The 18,989-nt window shown below is 46.1% G+C and overlaps 2 protein-coding genes across 2 annotated transcripts in view; both read left to right on the forward strand.

Moving 5' to 3' along the window:
- Positions 1–1,632, forward strand: part of CDK10 (cyclin dependent kinase 10) — a 29,872-nt gene extending 28,240 nt beyond the window's left edge. The window contains exon 13 of the mRNA XM_082270237.1: positions 1,480–1,632. Within this exon, the coding sequence (XP_082126363.1) occupies positions 1,480–1,577 (98 nt within the window). The 3' untranslated portion in view covers positions 1,578–1,632. The remainder of the gene's footprint in view (positions 1–1,479) is intronic.
- A 6,922-nt stretch (positions 1,633–8,554) lies between these two features.
- The window catches only part of LOC309565630 (L-fucose dehydrogenase-like), a 30,848-nt gene continuing 20,413 nt past the window's right edge, over positions 8,555–18,989 (forward strand). Inside the window, exons 1-2 of the mRNA XM_082270586.1 lie at positions 8,555–8,776; positions 13,274–13,381. Coding sequence (XP_082126712.1) covers positions 8,671–8,776; positions 13,274–13,381 — 214 coding nt within the window. The 5' untranslated portion in view covers positions 8,555–8,670. The remainder of the gene's footprint in view (positions 8,777–13,273; positions 13,382–18,989) is intronic.

The following is an 18,989-nucleotide window of genomic DNA, read 5'->3' on the forward strand; positions in this document are numbered from 1 at the left end:
AAACCCAATTGAGCATCTCTGGAGAGACCTAAAAATGGCCGTCCACCAACGTTTACCATCCAACCTGACAGAACTGGAGAGGATCTGCAAGGAGGAATGGCAGAGGATCCCCAAATCCAGGTGTGAAAGACTTGTTGCATCTTTCCCAAAAAGACTCCTGGCTGTATTAGATCAAAAGGGGGCTTCTACTAAATACTGAGCAAAGGGTCTGAATACTTAGGACCATGTGATATTTCAGTTTTTCTTTTTTAATAAATCTGCAACAATGTCAACAATTCTGTGTTTTTCTGTCAGTATGGGGTGCTATGTGTACATTCATGAGGAAGAAGAATCAACTTAAATGATTTTAGCAAATGGCTGCAATATAACAAAGAGTGAAAAATTTAAGGGGGTCTGAATACTTTCCGTACCCACTGTATATCGGGGGCAGGGGGGGGGGAGAGGAGAGAACAGGGGGACATCTCTTTATACTAGTACATTGTACAGCAGACACTTATCCGGGGGGGGGGGGGGGAGAAGAGAGCAGGAGACTTCTTCATACCAGTACATAGTACAGCAGACACATATAAGGGGGGGGAGGGGAGGACAGGAGACTTCCTCATACCAGTACATAGTACAGCAGACACATATCGGGGGGGGGGGGGGGGACAGGAGACTTCTTCATACCAGTACATGTTACAGCAGACACATATCGGGGGAGAAGACAGGAACTTCTTCATACCAGTACATGTTACAGCAGACACATATCGGGGGGAGGGGAGGGCAGGGGACTTCTTCATACCAGTACATGGTACAGCCAACACATATCGGGGGAGAGGACAGGAGACTTCTTCATACCAGTACATGGTACAGCAGACCCATATCGGGGGGGGGGGGAAGAGAACAGGAGACTTCTTCATACCAGTATATGGTACAGCAGACACATATCGGGAGGGGGGAGAGAACAGGAGACTTCTTCATACCAGTCCATGGTACAGCAGACACATATCGGGAGGGGGGAGAGAACAGGAGACTTCTTCATACCAGTCCATGGTACAGCAGACACATATCGGGGGGAGGGGAGGACAGGAGACTTCTTCATACCAGTATATGGTACAGCAGACACATATCGGGAGGGGGGAGAGAACAGGAGACTTCTTCATACCAGTCCATGGTACAGCAGACACATATCGGGGGGAGGGGGGGAGGAGAGAACAGGAGACTTCTTCATACCAGTACATGGTACAGCAGACACATATCGGGAGGGGGGAGAGAACAGGAGACTTCTTCATACCAGTCCATGGTACAGCAGACACATATCGGGGGGAGGAGAGGACTGGAGACTTCTTCATACCAGTACATGGTACAGCAGACACATATCGGGGGGAGGGGAGGACAGGAGACTTCTTCATACCAGTACATGGTCCAGCAGACACATATCGGGAATATGCAGTGTTGAGGTAACAAATACTTTAACTTTTGAAATAATATTTTTTTCAGCTTGTGAGCCACAACTGATGCCGACGTTCCCACATCACCGCAACAAGAGAGTGAGCAGCGCCGGGGCAGAGAACCAGGCCAAACGCTGCAAACCGTGAAACGCCTTACTTGTGATGACGTCTTTGAATAAGTGTGGAGCTGCCATGTTTTCCAGTGCTGCTAGCGCGGCTCTGCGGTGTAAATGAGAACTTTCTGATATCCGGAAGATGTCTCTGCAGTAAGAGTGGACAATTGTGGAACCTGAACTGCTGTATCATCTGTGATTGGGCAGCTTATAAGACCAGGTATGAGGACGGTTAATGCCAGAATACTGATGACAAGGTTTCCTCTGGGGGCCGAGTCCTTCTGGTCCTCTCTGATAAAGACTAGAAGAACATTTTGGAGAATGTGACGCTCGGGGGTTGCTCCCCTTTGTAAGGACGGATGATCTGTGACTGTTTCTGATGGCCGCCAAAGACCCTGCAACCAACTGCCATGCGTTGTTGAGCTTTATGTTGCACCCTCTCTGTTATGGATTCCCTGTGGAAGATGCAGCTTTGGTCCCCCTTTTTCTGCCTCCAGGGCTCAAAGAGAGCTAACCAAAGAATGGCGTTCCCTACACTTGTCCCTCGTGTGTACCCGGATAATCCGGACGGGGTTTCCTCCTGTGCTGGACTCCGCCCATTAGGAAAAATGATGAATGTACTCTTTGCAGTCCTGATTGGGGAATTTATGAAATAAAGGCGGAATCTGACCACTCCTCAGGACTGCTCAGTGCTGGGAATTCACCGACTGAGGCGGCTTCTGGCTCCAGTAGGGATGGTCAGACATGGATGACGTGTTACATGAAATGGCTGTAATGTCACAATGTCTGGACTGCCCCAGATTATTAAATTTCATTCCTTAAAACAGAATTCATTTTTGTTTGGACAGAGTGGGGACATGTGTTACCTGATAGAAATTCTAACACTGGGGGTTGGGCCTTTAAGTGAACCTAAAAAAATGGCACTCCAATAAATCCAATGCAAATGTAGCTTTGGATAGGCAACAGCACAACGTCCAGCTCTATTCCCAGCCATTGATGGTGTTTGGTGGATCACAAAGATACGTTCGGCAACTTTCCAAATGAAGTCAGAATGAATCACAGGCTTGTCACTCTTTTTTTTGAGCAGAATGTAGGTTTTGCACAAGCATTGCTCAAAAAGATGTCTGAAGATCTTCTTATAGTACTTCTTGTGCTGCTTCCTCATTGCTGGGTAGAATGTCATTGTGTGGACACCTCCAATGGTGTTCTTGTAGTCTATCCCTACTTGTGGCTTCATGATTTCTTTCCCACCTTTGGTGCGTACCATAACAGAGGAGGTATTATGAATTGTGCTCCTTAGACACACATCTTTCGTGTCCCTCCATCGCAGTGCCATCGTTTTGCCTTTCTGTCAGACAACCATTTCTCCAGTCTTCAGCTTCCTATTGTCAATCATTGGTGGCATGTCACACCGGGTAGCCCTAACGGTTCCATAGGCGTCTGTTTTGTTTTGCAGAAGAAACTTATAAAGTTCAGGAGACGTATAAAATTTGTCGGTTGTTACTAGTGATCGGTTTTTCGTTGCTGATACCGATATTTTGGTCAATGCATATCGGTATTGGCCGATATTTTCATACATTTAAAAAAAAAAAAAAGTTTTTATCTTTAGCACTTGACAGGTACTCTTGTGGAAGATAATTTATAGCAGTGTACTCCTAATATGATGGTATTGTTGATGGATTATTATGAGAAACAAATGGTGCAGATTAGGGATCGACCGTTATTGGTTTTTCGTTGCTGATACCGATATTTTGGTCAATGGTAGTAATATCCCTGGTACCCCCAAAAGTGTCACAAATGTTAGTCAGGGGTCCGATCTGTCCGCCGCAATGTCGCAGTCCCGCTAAAAAAAAATCGCAGATCGCCGCCAATACTAGTTAAAAAATAAATAAATAATAAAAATGACATAAATCTTTCCCTTAGTAAACGCAATAACTTTTGTGCAAACCAATCAATATACGCTTATTGCGATTTTTTTATTTACCAAAAATATGTAGCAGAAAACAAATTGGCCTAAAATGTTAAAACATTTTGAGTTTTACTTTTTTTTTTTTGGAATTTCATATAAAGAAAATTTGAAAAATATAATTTTTTCAAAATTGTCGCTCTTTTTTTGTTTATAGTGCAAAAAAAAAAAAATCGCACAGGTGATCAAATACCACCAAAAGCTCTGTTTGTGGGGAAAAAAGGACGTCAATTTTATTTGGGTACAGCATCGCACGACCGTGCAATTGTCCGTTGAAGTCACGCAGTGCCGAATCACAAAATAGGCCCTGGTCAGGAAAGGGATAAAATCCTCCGGGGCTTAAGTGGTTAATTGGAGTTCTTTGGGCCGAGTGAATAACAGCTTTCCTAAATATCAGTGTTCCTGGTTGTGTTCTCAGAGTGCTGTCTGTAGAGTTCTCTCCTTGGGGGCGGAGCTCTCAGAGTGGGATGGTTAACAGTTCCTCACCGCTCCCCCATACACCCCACTCGCATGTCACTATACCGGACTCATGTACTACTGCAGCCCCGCCCCATCAGCTGATTGGTCCACTGGCGTTAATAGACAGATGAAGCATTAAGTGGTACAACTTCTCTGCTGCTGATCCTCTGGGCGAGGTGTTGCTCGGTCACCTGATGTAAACTGTAATAAAAGGAACATGCAATGTCATTTTCAGGGTGTCCTGACATCCATACACAGCTCCTCCTATAACTGCACCCCAATGCAACAAAATGTCCAATCCATCCAAATGGGTATAGCGCTACATCCACCCTATGAACAATCGTGCACTTATATGTGTGTAGTAACATCCAATAACACACGTGCCACACTTATTGATCCGCATATACAGGGATCAGCCGTAATTTTATGTCCACCCACCTAATACTGAGTAGGTCCCCTGAAGGCCGCCATCAGGGGGGTACAGGTGATACACCTGTACGGGGCCTGAGTGTTGAAAGGGGCCCAGGCCACGGCAACCAGGAAGTGTGCACAGTGAGAGAGAGAGGAGATGGGATGGAGAAGGAGGACATGGGATGGAGGAGATGAGATTGGAGGAGGAGGACATGGGATGGAGGAGATGAGATTGGAGGAGGAGGACATGGGATGGAGGAGATGGGATGGAGAAGGAGGACATGGGATGGAGGAGATGAGATTGGAGTAGGAGGACATGGGATGGAAGAGATGAGATTGGAGGAGGAGGACATGGGATGGAAGAGATGAGATTGGAGGAGGAGGAAATGGGATGGAGGAGATGAGATTGGAGGAGGAGGAAATGGGATGGAGGAGATGAGATTGGAGGAGGAGGACATGGGATGGAGGAGATGAGATTGGAGGAGGAGGAAATGGGATGGAGGAGATGAGATTGGAGGAGGAGGAGGAAATGGGATGGAGGAGATGAGATTGGAGGAGGAGGACATGGGATGGAGGAGATGAGATTGGAGAAGGAGGACATGGGATGGAAGAGATGAGATTGGAGGAGGAGGAAATGGGATGGAGGAGATGAGATTGGAGGAGGAGGAAATGGGATGGAGGAGATGAGATTGGAGGAGGAGGAAATGGGACGGAGGAGAGGAGATTGGAGGAGGAGGACATGGGACGGAAGAGATGAGACTGCAGAAGGAGGACATGGGATTGGGGAGATGGAATGGAGGACGGCATGGGATGGAAGAGGACATGGGATAGGACAGCCAGTGGGCGGGCCCTCGGGAATGTTGATGGTCAGGTCCTGGGGGGGCCCAGGCCTTAAGCTGTGTAAGGGGCCCCAAAATTTCTGATGGCTGCCCTGGGTCCCCTTTTTGCCAAAACAGCTCTGACCCGTCCAGGCATGGACTCCTCTAGACCTCTGAAGGTACGCTGTGGTATCTGGCACCAAGCCGTCACCAGCAGATCCTTGAAGTCCTGTAAGTTGGGGGGAGGGGCCTCCATGGATCTGACTTCTCTTTCCAGCACATCCCACAGATAATTGATTGGACTGAGATTTGGAGAATCTGGATTGAGTTGTGTTTTTCAAACCACCGTTGACCCATTCTTGCAGTGTGTCGGGGCACATCATCCTCCTGAAAGAGGCCACTGCCATCAGGGAATACTGTTTCCATGAAGGGGTGAACTTGGTCACCAACAATGTTTAGGTAGGTGATATGTGTCCAGTAGCATCCACAAGAATGGGAGGAGTCAAGGCTTCCCAGCAGAACATTGCCCAAAGCATCGCACTGCCTCCACTGGCTTCTTCCCATACTGCATCCTGGTGCCATCTCTTCCCCAGGTAAGTGACTCACTCGGCCATCCAAATGATTCATCATTCACTTTCTTCCATTGCTCCTTCCTCCAGTTCTGATGCTCACGTGCCCATTGTAGGAGCTTTTGGTTGTGAACACGGGTCAGCATAGGCACCCTGACTGGTCTGCGGCTACACAGCCCCATACACAGCAAACTGAAAACCAGCAACTTCAGGGACAACATGTTCATCTGATGCCTAATATTTCCCACCCACTTTTGGATGTCATTAATCAATGTCATCCACTTCACCTGTCAGTGGTCATAATGTTATGGCTGATGGGTGTATAATGTTACAGAATAAAGTCCATACATGCAATGAATAAGCATAGGGAGCCGATCTGAGATCATTCCATAAACACGGATGATCAGCGCAATACAATAAAGAACTATCCAGAGCCTTCTGACTACACAGCAAACCTATTCCTCAGCATTTGCACCTTCCCTCTCAGGGGGGCAGAGCACAACCAAACCCCCCCCCATCCCCACTACCATATACCCACAGTACAGATCTCAACCTACAGCCCCAATCTCCCTCAGTGCAGAACATATCGATATATATCAATCTTTTCGTATTTGTGCCCGCCATAAAAATTATTTGTGCCACATTTAATAATTTCTCCAGCAAACTGTGTTGCCAAAGGACCAGAAGTAGTAGCCCAGTAACCAGGGGCCCCAGGCTTGGCCACCGGCATGGGGGTGGAGCATGCAGAGATGGTAGGAGCCGCTAACGCTGGTTTGCAGGAGAAGCAGATGCTGGTGCTTGAACCCAGAAGCACTGCCTGATGTCACTGGGTGTAGCTGATGTGTATTACACAGGAACGTGTTCTGAGGCTGAGGAAGACGCTGTTAATCTTCGAAACGCGTTCCTGTGTCATGCGCATGTGCCACACCTAGTGACATTGGGTGCTCCTTACTTCTGGGTTCAAGCACCAGCATCTGCTTCTCCTGCGGACCGTTAGCGGCTCCTACCAACCCAGTACACTCCATCCCCATGCCTGGAGCCTCTGGTTACTGCTCTGCTACTTCTGGTCCTTGGGTAACCCAGTTTGTAAAACGCTCAGCACCTTCGTCTTTTGTATGTGCATTTGTAACCATTTAACCTGTTACTGACTGCCTGCCGCCGTTATATACGGCGGCAGGCAGCCGCTCACAGGCAAATCTCTGTAGCTGTACGTCGCTCTCGTTCACAGCGCTAGGGGACAAGCGCGCGCCGCTGGTGACGTGCTCCCACCCGTCAGCGGGGAAGCCAATGCAGTGGGCAGGCGGCTCCGATTGCCGCCTGACACCAGCGATTGCTCCCCTCTGAGAGAGGACGGTCGGATGTTGTAAACACAGCTGACTGTTCTCTCTGGAATGATCACCGAGCGCCTGTGATCCTTCTATATAGGATCACAGGTCTCTATGGTAATTTCACAAGCCACACACCCCCACAGTTAGAAACACTCCCCTAGGCTCACATTTAACCCCTTGATCACCCACAGAGTTAACCCTTTCCCTGCCAGTGTCATTAGTACAGTGACAGTGCATATTTTTAGCGCTGATTACTGCAGTAATGTCACTGGTCCCCCCAGACGTGTCAAAAATGTCAGTCAGGGGTCCGATCTGTCCGCCGCAATGTCGCAGTTCCGCAAAAAATCGCAGATCACCGTCATTACTAGTAAATAAAAAAAAAAAAACAATAAAAATGACATCTTTCCTGTAGTTAGTAGATGCGATAACTTTTGCGCAAACCAATCAAAATACGCTTAGTGCGATTTTTTTTTTTTTTTTATATTTAATGAAAATATGTAGCAGAAAACAGATTGGCCAAAAATGTAAAAAAATTTTGATTTTTCAATTATTTTGTTTGGGAATGTTATACAGCAGAAAGTGAAAAAAAAAATTTCAGAATTGTCGCTCTTTTTTTGTTTATAGTGCAAAAAATAAAAATCGCACAGGTGATCAAATACCACCAAAAGAAAGCTCTATTTGTGGGGGGGGGGGGGGGGAAGGGAAATCGGTTTTATTTGCAATTGTCCGTTAAAGTAACGCAGTGCCGAATCGCAAAATAGGGCCTGGTCAGAAAGGGGGAAAAACATTCTGGGGCTGAAGTGGTTAATAAACCACTTATCCTAATGCTGCACTGTGGGGTTCGTGTTTGTGTGTTCTCCCTTTTCTTTTCACAATTTATAGAAAATACAAAGTGTGAAAAAAAAAAGCCGCTGAACTTCTAGAATTCAGTCTAAAGAATATTTTTCTTTCACTGGCCTGTGTAAGAACCTGAGCAAGGAAAAAAAGACGAATACCTGCAAGCACCTCAAGGGTTGCCTAATAGGTGCCAAAAAAGGGCCACAGAGGCACCAGGGATCCGAGGAATTAGTGATAATGGTAATGAAGTGTTGCACTGAAGATCAGCCAGCAGATGGCGCACATTGACAATGAAAGCAGAGGCCACTATTTGTTTGCCTTGTTGCTTCCTCTAAAATATTTATTACCTGTTCAGTCCTATTATGCACAGCACGCCCTTCCACGCTCTAAATTTCCCCTTCTTGTAATATAAACATTTTGCTTAAAATCCAGATGTCTGCCTTGCTGGATTTATCAGGACTGTAAAGACACTGACCCAAAGAGCTTTCAATTAGTCCTTCACCACACCAAAGTATTTAGGCATGCCTGTAATAATTACATTGGCAAGGCATATACAGAGTTAGTAGAGGGATGGGTCGGAGGGTGGGATTTGGCTAAGTTTGGGGGGGAGCTGTTGGGGAGGTATGAGGGATTTTGGGGAGGGACCATAAGCTGCCTGCTATTAATATTGGATCTGAAATCCTGATTTCAAACTGATTGCTTTGTCCCCTCTGAGTCTCACCTAGCTTGTCTTCAGTGGATGTCCTGCCTGGTCACCACCATGTCCACCGCACACAGGCTGGTTTTGGTTCTGGGTGGAGCCGGCACTGTTGGATCCGGAATAGTGAAGTGTCTCCTGGAAAAAGGTAATATTTGGGAATTGGGTTATTATTCTGTTCAGGTGATGGCACTAATCTGAGAACTGCCATCAGGGGTGACCCCTGAGCCTTTCCATTATGCTATGAGCCAATCCCAATTTACTGATGGGAAAAGGTGGCAGATGAAGAGCCAAGGCTACGAAGACGCCTTCACCCTTCCCTATCCATCCTTCCCTTAATTCACAAACACTTTATATACAAAATATATCATTTCATACATCTACAACACCAGCAAAAAAGATAATACAGCCGTGCTCCCTATAGCCTCATACATCTGGGGGGAGAAGGAAAAGTGGAGATCTACATTTCATTGATTGCTTTAGGCAACATCAAAACTTTTCCCGTAAACTAATCTGTGGGAGTGTGATTTACTGGATGCAATAAAGTGCAATGGATACAGCTAAAAGGGACACATACACATGTAGAGGGACTATTGTGAAAGGACCAGGGACAGAGAGTGATGTGAGTCCAGAGGAAGGGGGGTGGGGGGTCTCAGTGCACATAAAAATAATTAATTTTAGGATTTACAAGAATCAACAAGGTGCAATAAAGTGCGATGGATACAGCTAAAAGGGACACATACACATGTAGAGGGACAATAGTGTAAGGACCAGGGACAGAGAGTGATGTGATGGGAGTGGGAGAGGTCCTAATGCACATCAATGGAGTTATATTTATATTTAAAGGAATTTACAAGGTGCAATACAGTTCAATGGACACACTGAAAAGGGACACACACACATGTAGAGGGACAGTCCTGTAACAGCCAGGGAGGGAGAATGATGTGAGTCCAGAGGGAGGTGGGTCATGGTGGTCATGGTGGGGGTCTCAGTGCACATAAAAATAACTATTTTTAGGATTTACAAGAATCGGCAAGGTGCAAAAAAGTGCAATGGATACAGCTAAAATGGACACCTACACATGTAGAGGGACAATAGTGTAAGGACCAGGGACAGAGAGTGATGTGAGTCCAGAGGAAGGTGGGTGGTGGCGGTGATGGTGGTGGGCGGTCTCAGTGGACATAAAAATAATTATTTTTAAGATTTACAAGAATCAAAAAAGTGCAATAAAGTGCAATGGATACAGCTAACAGGGACACATACATATGTAGAGGGACTATTGTGTAAGGACCAGGGACAGAGAGTGATGTGATGGGAGTCGGAGAGGTCTTAATTCACATAAATGGAGTTATATTTAAATTTACCAGAATTTACAAGGTGCAATACAGTTCAATGGACACAGTGAAAAGGGACACACACACGTTGAAGGACAATTGTGTAAGGAGCAGGGACTGAGAGTGATGTGTGAGTCCCAGAGGAAGGTGGGTGGTGGTGGGGGGTCTCAGTGCACATAAAAATAATTAATTTTAAGATTTACAAGGATCGGCAAGGTGCAATGTATAAAGCTAAAAGGGACACATGCATATGTAGAGGGACAATTGTGTAAGGACCAGGGGGAGAGTGGTGTGAGTCCAGAGGAGGGGGGGGGGGGGGGGTTGGTGAACATAAATTTAGTTCTATTTATGATTTACAAGGTGATAAGATTTAATGGACACTGTGAGGTTGATTTACTAAAGGCAAATATACTGTGCACTGCGAGTGCGTTTTCTGTAGACCTGAGGGGAAGTTCTGCTGATTTCTATCGTCCAATCATATACAAGGAAAAAATGCTATTTTTTTTATTTCCCTTGAATGTGCAAAGTAAAGTTTTACCTCATTTACTAAGCTCTGGAGCGCGTGTGCTTGCAGTGCACAGTCAGTTTGCCTTTAGTAAATAAACCCCATACATACGTAGAGGGACAATTGTGTAGGGATCAGGGAAAGAGAGTGGGGTGAGTCCAGGGTGGAAGGGGGGGGGGAGGGGGTCTTAATGCACAGAAATAGAATTCTATTTATGATTTACAAGAATTTGCAAGGTGCAATAAAATGCAATTGAAGCCGGTTTGAGGAACAGATCTGGATGGATAGTTGAAGTACGATAAAGGGGCACAGAGTGATCTGAGTGCAGAGGAAGGTAGGTGGGGGCTGTCTTGATGCATAAAAATGGTATTAATTGAAATAAGTCCAGTGAACGGCAGGTGGGTGTTATCTTCATCAACAGAAGTAGAATTATACCTGAGATTCTCAAGAATTTAAAGAGTGCAATAAATTGAAAACATGTCTATATAGAGAGGGGACCGACCTAGATGGACAGTTGAAGGCAGAGGACAGACCTAGATGGACAGTTGAAGGCAGGGGACAGATCTAGATGGACAGTTGAAGGCAGGGGACAGACCTAGATGGACTGTTGAAGGCAGGGGACAGACCTAGATGGACTGTTGAAGGCAGAGGACAGACCTAGATGGACAGTTGAAGGCAGGGGACAGACCTAGATGGACAGTTGAAGGCAGGGGACAAACAGAGATGGACAGTTGAAGGCAGGGGACAGACCTAGATGGACAGTTGAAGGCAGGGGACAGACGTAGATGGACAGCTGAAGGCCGAGGACAGACAGAGATGGACAGTTGAAGGCAGAGGGCAGACAGAGATGGACAGTTGAAGGCAGGGGACAGATCTAGATGGACAGTTGAAGGCAGGGGACAGACCTAGATGGACAGTTGAAGGCAGGGGACAGACCTAGATGGACAGTTGAAGGCAGGGGACAGACCTAGATGGACAGTTGAAGGCAGAGGACAGACCTAGATGGACAGTTGAAGGCAGAGGACAGACCTAGATGGACAGTTGAAGGCAGAGGACAGACATAGATGGACAGTTGAAGGCAGAGGACAGACCTAGATGGACAGTTGAAGGCAGAGGACAGACATAGATGGACAGTTGAAGGCAGGGGACAGACCTGGATGGACAGTTGAAGGCAGGGGACAGACCTGGATGGACAGTTGAAGGCAGAGGACAGACATAGATGGACAGTTGAAGGCAGGGGACAGACCTGGATGGACAGTTGAAGGCAGGGGACAGACCTAGATGGACAGTTGAAGGCAGGGGACAGACCTAGATGGACAGTTGAAGGCAGGGGACAGACCTAGATGGACAGTTGAAGGCAGGGGACAGACCTAGATGGACAGTTGAAGGCAGGGGACAGACCTGGATGGACAGTTGAAGGCAGGGGACAGACCTAGATGGACAGTTGAAGGCAGGGGACAGACCTGGATGGACAGTTGAAGGCAGGGGACAGACCTGGATGGACAGTTGAACTGTAGTAGGGAGGTAGAAGATGTCTTGAATGTCGTCCTTATCTCACATAGATCGAGGAAGGAGCAGGTGGGTGATGTCTTCATGAACATTTTTGAATGTTCTTGAGATTCCCGAGAATTTAAATAAAGTGGGCAATAAATTTTAATGGAAACAGTCGCATGGGACTGATCTAGAAGGGATGCATAATGATCAGAGTCCAGAGGTAAGAGATGTCTTAATGCAGAAAAATGGGTTTATTTAAATAAATCAAGAGAAAGGCAGGTGAACAATGTCTTCAAGAAATAGAATTATTCTTGAGATTCTCAAGAATTCAAAGGGTGCAATGATTTGCAATGTAAACAGTTAAAGGGGACAACTGATCTAGATGGACATTTGAGGAAGGCAGAGGGAAACCGAGTGATCAGAGTCCAGACAAAGGCGGGTGGGAGATTTCTTGATGGACATAAATGGGATTATTTACAAAAAAAAAAAAAAAAGAAAATGGCGGGTGGATGATGTCCTCATGAGTAGAAATAGAATTTTACTGGAAATTCTCAAGAAGTTAAAGGGTGCAATGAATAGAAATGGGAACAGTTGAAGGCGATTGATCTAGAACAGCGATGTGCAAACTGTGGCCCTCCAGATGTTGCAGAACTACAAGTCCCATGTGAGGCATAGCAAGACTCTGACAGCCACAAGCATGACCTCCAGAGGCAGAGGCATGATGGGACTTGTAGTTTTGCAACCGCTGGAGGGCCACAGTTTGCAGATCTCTGAAGGACAGTTGTAGAAGGATGAGGGACACAGATTGATGTTCGGAAGAAGGCAGAGTGGGGACTTTCTAAACACCTATAAATGGAATTAATTATATGTGAGATTCAAAAGAATGTAAATGATGCAATTAAAGGCATTATTTATGCAAGTCTAGACCAGAATTTCTCAACCTTTTTTCCTCGGGGGAAACCTCAAAATAAATTCCAGATCTTGAGGAAATCCTTAAAAAAAACATTCATTAGGAGTCACTGAGAAGAAAACCCCTTTCACCGTGGTGGTCAGAATTTCACCCTTACAGACAGGTAATGGGATTATTAATGTCATGCAGCTGGCTCTACTATAGGACATTGGCCCCAGAACTCTGCAGGTGCCATCAAAGTGGGGGGGGGTCAATCATTCACAGCTCATGGAACCCCTATAGCAGGCTCTGGAGGAACCTGGGTTGAGAACGGCTGATCTAGATGGACAGATGTGGATGAAAGTCCAGAGGGAGGCGGTCGGAGTTGGCATAATACAGTAAATGGGAATTTTTGTGCCGCAGGGTTCCAGGTCGCTGTGATTTCCAGGGAGAATTCCCGTCTGGAGAAGCTGAGGAATTTTGTACCCGCACAGTACAGAGATAACCTGCACACCATGGTCGGAGATGTGGGTAAGAGGTAGAAGGGGAATCCCATTTCATGTACCATGCTATCACCCGCTGGAATGTATGTATGTATGCAGGGCTTTTTTTCTCAGAAAATAGGTGCAGGTACCCAACCACAACCCCCCAAAAACCCCCTCTCCCTGACACATACACCTTCCAATCTGCATCAAATAGTGGGTATGGTCAAATTTCAATAACAGTGGGAGGGTCTTAAAGTGGCATTAAATACCAGGAGTGCATTATGTGCAGAGTGCAGAGTTCAGGGGTGCGCTACACAGAGTGCAGAGTTCGGGTGTGGGCTACACAGAGTGCAGAGTTCAGGGGTGTGCTACACAGAGTGCAGAGTTCAGGGGTGCGCTACACACAGAGTGCAGAGTTCAGGGGTGTGCTACACAGAGTGCAGAGTTCAGGGGTGCGCTACACACAGAGTGCAGAGTTCGAGTGTGGGCTACACAGAGTGCAGAGTTCAGGGGTGCGCTACACACAGAGTGCAGAGTTCAGGAGTGCGCTACACACAGAGTGCAGAGTTCAGGGGTGCGCTACACACAGAGTGCAGAGTTCAGGGGTGCGCTACACACAGAGTGCAGAGTTCAGGGGTGCGCTACACACAGAGTGCAGAGTTCAGGGGTGCGCTTCAAAGAGTGCAGTGCTCAGCCTTCTTCCACAGCTGCTTACCTCTGCATCCCCCATCCACATCTCAATTTCACCCTTCTTCTCTAGTACCTCTCCGCACATTGTGGGTGGCTCTGCAGGGAGATCATCCAGTAGGAGTATCCGCAACCCCACTACACCCCGGGCACCTGCATCTCCCTTGTCTTCATCCTGCACTCAGTGGGAGCTGCTCAGGAGATCAGATCTATGGAAGGCATCGCTTGTAAATACAGAAGCCAGACCCCTATGTTTACAAGTGATAGTGGTGAGCAGGGAGCGAGGGCCTGAGCCAAAGGTGGTGGAACTGAGTTCCTCCAAGATCCAGCTGAAAAAAAGCCTTGTATGTATGTATGTATGTTTGTATGTGTTTATATACAGGTTCAATCCAAAAAACTAGAATATCATTAAAAAGGATTTTAATAGAGAAATGTTATCTGTCCTTGTACAGTATAGGAGGAGAAGTCTGTCCTTGTACAGTATAGGAGGAGAAGTCTGTCCATGTACAGTATAGGGGGAGAAGTCTGTCCATGTACAGTATAGGAGGAGAAGTCTGTCCATGTACAGTATAGGATGAGAAGTCTGTCCATGTACAGTATAGGATGGGAAGTCTGTCCATGTACAGTATAGGATGAGAAGTCTGTCCATGTACAGTATAGGATAAGAAGTCTGTCCATGTACAGTATAGGGGGAGAAGTCTGTCCATGTACAGTATAAGATGAGAAGTCTGTCCATGTACAGTATAGGATAAGAAGTCTGTCCATGTACTGTATAGGGGGAGAAGTCTGTCCATGTACAGTATAGGATGAGAAGTCTGTCCATGTACAGTATAGGATGAGAAGTCTGTCCATGTACAGTATAGGGGGAGAAGTCTGTCCATGTACAGTATAGAAGTCTGTCCATGTACAGTATAGGATGGGAAGTCTGTCCATGTACAGTATAGGATGAGAAGTCTGTCCATGTACAGTATAGGGGGAGAAGTCTGTCCATGTACAGTATAGGATGAGAAGTCTGTCCATGTACAGTATAGGAGAAGTCTGTCCATGTACAGTATAGGAGGAGAAGTCTGTCCATGTACAGTATAGGATGAGAAGTCTGTCCATGTACAGTATAGGGGGGAAGTCTGTCCATGTACAGTATAGGGGGAGAAGTCTGTCCATGTACAGTATAGGGGGAGAAGTCTGTCCATGTACAGTATAGGAGGAGAAGTCTGTCCATGTACAGTATAGGGGGAGAAGTCTGTCCATGTACAGTATAGGGGGAGAAGTCTGTCCATGTACAGTATAGGAGAAGTCTGTCCATGTACAGTATAGGGGGAGAAGTCTGTCCATGTACAGTATAGGAGGAGAAGTCTGTCCATGTACAGTATAGGGGGAGAAGTCTGTCCATGTACAGTATAGGGGGAGAAGTCTGTCCATGTACAGTATAGGGGGAGAAGTCTGTCCATGTACAGTATAGGGGGAGAAGTCTGTCCATGTACAGTATATAGGATGAGAAGTCTGTCCATGTACAGTATAGGAGGAGAAGTCTGTCCATGTACAGTATAGGATGGGAAGTCTGTCCATGTACAGTATAGGAGGAGAAGTCTGTCCATGTACAGTATAGGAGGAGAAGTCTGTCCATGTACAGTATAGGATGGGAAGTCTGTCCATGTACAGTATAGGCGGAGAAGTCTGTCCATGTACAGTATAGGGGGAGAAGTCTGTCCATGTACAGTATAGGAGGAGAAGTCTGTCCATGTACAGTATAGGAGGAGAAGTCTGTCCATGTACAGTATAGGAGGAGAAGTCTGTCCATGTACAGTATAGGGGGAGAAGTCTGTCCTTGTACAGTATAGGATGAGAAGTCTGTCCATGTACAGTATAGGAGGAGAAGTCTGTCCATGTACAGTATAGGATGGGAAGTCTGTCCATGTACAGTATAGGGGGAGAAGTCTGTCCATGTACAGTATAGGGGGAGAAGTCTGTCCTTGTACAGTATAGGATGAGAAGTCTGTCCATGTACAGTATAGGAGGAGAAGTCTGTCCATGTACAGTATAGGAGGAGAAGTCTGTCCATGTACAGTATAGGATGAGAAGTCTGTCCATGTACAGTATAGGATGAGAAGTCTGTCCATGTACAGTATAGGAGGAGAAGTCTGTCCATGTACAGTATAGGAGAAGTCTGTCCATGTACAGTATAGGGGGAGAAGTCTGTCCATGTACAGTATAGGGGGAGAAGTCTGTCCATGTACAGTATAGGAGGAGAAGTCTGTCCATGTACAGTATAGGGGGAGAAGTCTGTCCTTGTACAGTATAGGATGAGAAGTCTGTCCATGTACAGTATAGGAGGAGAAGTCTGTCCATGTACAGTATAGGATGGGAAGTCTGTCCATGTACAGTATAGGATGAGAAGTCTGTCCATGTACAGTATAGGGGGAGAAGTCTGTCCATGTACAGTATAGGAGAAGTCTGTCCATGTACAGTATAGGATGAGAAGTCTGTCCATGTACAGTATAGGAGAAGTCTGTCCATGTACAGTATAGGAGAAGTCTGTCCATGTACAGTATAGGAGAAGTCTGTCCATGTACAGTATAGGGGGAGAAGTCTGTCCATGTACAGTATAGGGGGAGAAGTCTGTCCATGTACAGTATAGGGGGAGAAGTCTGTCCATGTACAGTATAGGATGGGAAGTCTGTCCATGTACAGTATAGGATGGGAAGTCTGTCCATGTACAGTATAGGGGGGAAGTCTGTCCATGTACAGTATAGGGGGAGAAGTCTGTCCTTGTACAGTATAGGATGAGAAGTCTGTCCATGTACAGTATAGGAGGAGAAGTCTGTCCATGTACAGTATAGGGGGAGAAGTCTGTCCATGTACAGTATAGGGGGAGAAGTCTGTCCATGTACAGTATAGGAGGAGAAGTCTGTCCATGTACAGTATAGGGGGAGAAGTCTGTCCATGTACAGTATAGGGGGAGAAGTCTGTCCATGTACAGTATAGGAGGGGAAGTCTGTCCATGTACAGTATAGGAGGGGAAGTCTGTCCATGTACAGTATAGGATGAGAAGTCTGTCCATGTACAGTATAGGATGAGAAGTCTGTCCATGTACAGTATAGGATGAGAAGTCTGTCCATGTACAGTATAGGATGGGAAGTCTGTCCATGTACAGTATAGGAGGGGAAGTCTGTCCATGTACAGTATAGGATGAGAAGTCTGTCCATGTACAGTATAGGATGAGAAGTCTGTCCATGTACAGTATAGGATGAGAAGTCTGTCCATGTACAGTATAGGATGGGAAGTCTGTCCATGTACAGTATAGGAGGAGAAGTCTGTCCATGTACAGTATAGGATGGGAAGTCTGTCCATGTACAGTATAGGGGGAGAAGTCTGTCCATGTACAGTATAGGGGGAGAAGTCTGTCCATGTACAGTATAGGGGGAGAAGTCTGTCCTTGTACAGTATAGGATGAGAAGTCTGTCCATGTACAGTATAGGATGAGAAGTCTGTCCATGTACAGTATAGGATGGGAAGTCTGTCCATGTACAGTATAGGAGAAGTCTGTCCATGTACAGTATAGGAGGAGAAGTCTGTCCATGTACAGTATAGGATGAGAAGTCTGTCCATGTACAGTATAGGAGGAGAAGTCTGTCCATGTACAGTATAGGAGGAGAAGTCTGTCCATGTACAGTATAGGAGGAGAAGTCTGTCCATGTACAGTATAGGAGAAGTCTGTCCATGTACAGTATAGGATGAGAAGTCTGTCCATGTACAGTATAGGAGGAGAAGTCTGTCCATGTACAGTATAGGATGGGAAGTCTGTCCATGTACAGTATAGGAGGAGAAGTCTGTCCATGTACAGTATAGGATGGGAAGTCTGTCCATGTACAGTATAGGAGGAGAAGTCTGTCCATGTACAGTATAGGAGGAGAAGTCTGTCCATGTACAGTATAGGATGAGAAGTCTGTCCATGTACAGTATAGGATGAGAAGTCTGTCCATGTACAGTATAGGAGGAGAAGTCTGTCCATGTACAGTATAGAAGTCTGTCCATGTACAGTATAGGAGAAGTCTGTCCATGTACAGTATAGGAGAAGTCTGTCCATGTACAGTATAGGATGAGAAGTCTGTCCATGTACAGTATAGGAGAAGTCTGTCCATGTACAGTATAGGATGGGAAGTCTGTCCATGTACAGTATAGGAGGAGAAGTCTGTCCATGTACAGTATAGGATGGGAAGTCTGTCCATGTACAGTATAGGAGGAGAAGTCTGTCCATGTACAGTATAGGGGGAGAAGTCTGTCCATGTACAGTATAGGGGGAGAAGTCTGTCCTTGTACAGTATAGGATGAGAAGTCTGTCCATGTACAGTATAGGAGGAGAAGTCTGTCCATGTACAGTATAGGATGGGAAGTCTGTCCATGTACAGTATAGGAGGAGAAGTCTGTCCATGTACAGTATAGGAGGAGAAGTCTGTCCATGTACAGTATAGGAGAAGTCTGTCCATGTACAGGATGAGAAGTCTGTCCATGTACAGTATAGGAGGAGAAGTCTGTCCATGTACAGTATAGGATGGGAAGTCTGTCCATGTACAGTATAGGAGAAGTCTGTCCATGTACAGTATAGGAGGAGAAGTCTGTCCATGTACAGTATAGGATGAGAAGTCTGTCCATGTACAGTATAGGATGAGAAGTCTGTCCATGTACAGTATAGGAGGAGAAGTCTGTCCATGTACAGTATAGGAGGAGAAGTCTGTCCATGTACAGTATAGGAGAAGTCTGTCCATGTACAGTATAGGAGAAGTCTGTCCATGTACAGTATAGGATGAGAAGTCTGTCCATGTACAGTATAGGGGGAGAAGTCTGTCCATGTACAGTATAGGAGGAGAAGTCTGTCCATGTACAGTATAGGAGGAGAAGTCTGTCCATGTACAGTATAGGATGGGAAGTCTGTCCATGTACAGTATAGGGGGAGAAGTCTGTCCATGTAC

This window comes from Pelophylax lessonae (assembly GCF_965119305.1).
Source record: "Pelophylax lessonae genome assembly, chromosome: 10".
Classification (NCBI taxonomy): Eukaryota; Metazoa; Chordata; class Amphibia; order Anura; family Ranidae; genus Pelophylax; species Pelophylax lessonae.